Source organism: Austrofundulus limnaeus, unplaced genomic scaffold (assembly GCF_001266775.1).
Source record: "Austrofundulus limnaeus strain Quisiro unplaced genomic scaffold, Austrofundulus_limnaeus-1.0 Scaffold1656, whole genome shotgun sequence".
Taxonomy (NCBI): Eukaryota; Metazoa; Chordata; class Actinopteri; order Cyprinodontiformes; family Rivulidae; genus Austrofundulus; species Austrofundulus limnaeus.
Window position 1 is genome coordinate 63,735 of NW_013954058.1, and position 2,348 is coordinate 66,082.

The 2,348-nt window shown below is 43.8% G+C and overlaps 1 protein-coding gene across 1 annotated transcript in view; it reads left to right on the forward strand.

Moving 5' to 3' along the window:
• The window catches only part of smarca2 (SWI/SNF related BAF chromatin remodeling complex subunit ATPase 2), a gene marked incomplete in the record, with an annotated part of 64,893 nt that overhangs the window by 59,949 nt on the left and 2,596 nt on the right, over window positions 1-2,348 (forward strand). Inside the window, 2 exon segments of the mRNA XM_014033183.1 lie at window positions 1,311-1,416; window positions 1,672-1,773. Coding sequence (XP_013888637.1) covers window positions 1,311-1,416; window positions 1,672-1,773 — 208 coding nt within the window.

Sequence of the window (2,348 nt, forward strand, 5' to 3'; positions counted from 1 at the left end):
TACGTACCTGACACTAAACCTAAATGCCCTGGTACATACCTGACACTAAACCTAAATGCCCTGGTACGTACCTGACACTAAACCTAAATGCCCTGGTACATACCTGACACTAAACCTAAATGCCCTGGTACATACCTGACACTAAACCTAAATGCCCTGGTACATACCTGACACTAAACCTAAATGCCCTGGTACATACCTGACACTAAACCTAAATGCCCTGGACAGCAGGTAAAATAAGTACTGAACACGTCAGCATTTTTCTCAGTAAATATATTACTAGAGGTGCTAATGACATGAAATTTTCACCAGATGTTGGTAACAACCCAAGTGATCCATACATACAAAGAAATGAAACCATAAATGTCCAGAAATGAAGTTATTTGTACTAATGTGGAATGGCACAGGGAAAAAGTATTGAACACACTTAGTGGTTAAACCAGCTCTGKGTTTTCTAACAGCTTACAGTCTCTGAGACATGACTTAATGAGTGACAAACACTCATCATCAATCTGGCTCCAACTTTCTCTGGTAGCTGCTGCCAGATCAGTTTGCAGGTTGGAGTCTTGTCTTGGACCATTTTCTTCAACTTCCACCAAAGATCTTCAGTTGGGTTGAGATCTGGACTATTTGCAGACCATGACATTGACCTTCTGTGCCTTTTTTTTAAGGAATGTTTTCACAGTTTTTGCTCTATGGCACAATACCTTATCATCTTGAAAAATGATTTTTATCATCCCAAACATCCTTTCAATTGATGGGATAAGACAAGTGTCCAAAATATCAAGGTAAACGTGTGCATTTATTGAAGATGTAATGACAGCCCGGTGCCTTTCCCTGACATGCAGGCCCATATCATCAATGACTGTGGAAATGTGCATGTTCTGTTCAGGCAGTCATCTTTATAAATCTCAGAGGAACGGCACCAAACTGAAGTTCCAGCATCATCACCTTGTCCAATGCAGATTCTTGATTCATCACTGAAGATAACTTTCATCCACAGTCCATGATTACTTTTCCTCAGCCCACTSTAACCTTGTTTTTACTATTTAGGTGTTAATGTTGGCTTTTGTTTAGTTTTTCTGTGTGTAAATCCCATTTCCTTTAGGCAGTTTCTTACAGTTTGGTCACAGACGTTGACTCCAGTTTCCTCCCATTCCTTCCTCGTTTGTTTTGTTTTGAACAGAGCTGACCCAGTGTAAACTGGGCTAATAATATCTCTGTACAGAACATTTAAAAACAAATGTCACCAAACAGACTACATAAATTCATTAGGTGAAAATCTTCTCTTCATGTTTTTGTATCGGCAGGTCAGGAAGACAACTCAGTGAAGTTTTTGTTCAGCTTCCATCCAGGAAGGAACTGCCAGAATATTACGAGCTGATCAGGAAACCTGTGGACTTCAAGAAGATCAAGGTTTGTTGAACAAGATGAACTCAGAGCTGATGAAGATGGGAAAGTTTTCCAAATCCAACAACTAAACAACATTTCTGATATGATGTAGAACATGATCATTTCAGGAGTCTAAAATACAAAAACCATGTTTTATTTAGCACAAAAAGCTTCATCTGCTTTTAGAAACACTTGTTCCTAACAGCTTCAGTCATGTCTGACAGAAACGAGCAGGAAGCACCGTGGTGTAACCAGCTGACTCTCCATGTGTGTCAACAGGAACGTGTCAGGAACCATAAATACAGGAGTTTAGGAGACCTGGAGAAAGATGTCATGCTGCTCTGTCAGAACGCTCAGACCTTCAACCTGGAAGGATCCCAGGTAAACAGAGTCCTAAACCTCCTGTCCTGCACCTTTTCTTTCTACAGGTCAGTGGTCTGCAGGTCAGTGGTCTGCTGGTCAGTGGTCTACAGGTCAGTGCAGGTCAGTGGTCTGCAGGTCAGTGGTCTGTGGTCTACAGGTCAGTGATCTGCAGGTCAGTGGTCTGCAGGTCAGTGGTCTGCAGGTCAGTGGTCTACAGGTCAGTGGTCTGTGGTCTACAGGTCAGTGGTCTGCAGGTCAGTGGTCTACAGGTCACTGCAGGTCAGTGGTCTACAGGTCAGTGGTCTGTGGTCTACAGGTCAGTGGTCTACAGGTCAGTGGTCTGCAGGTCAGTGGTCTGTGGTCTACAGGTCAGTGGTCTGCAGGTCAGTGGTCTACAGGTCACTGCAGGTCAGTGGTCTACAGGTCAGTGGTCTACAGGTCACTGCAGGTCTGTGGTCTACAGGTCAGTGGTCTACAGGTCAGTGGTCTGCAGGTCAGTGGTCTGTGGTCTACAGGTCAGTGGTCTGCAGGTCAATGGTCTACAGGTCAGTGGTCTGTGGTCTACAGGTCAGTGGTCTGCAGGTCAGTGATCT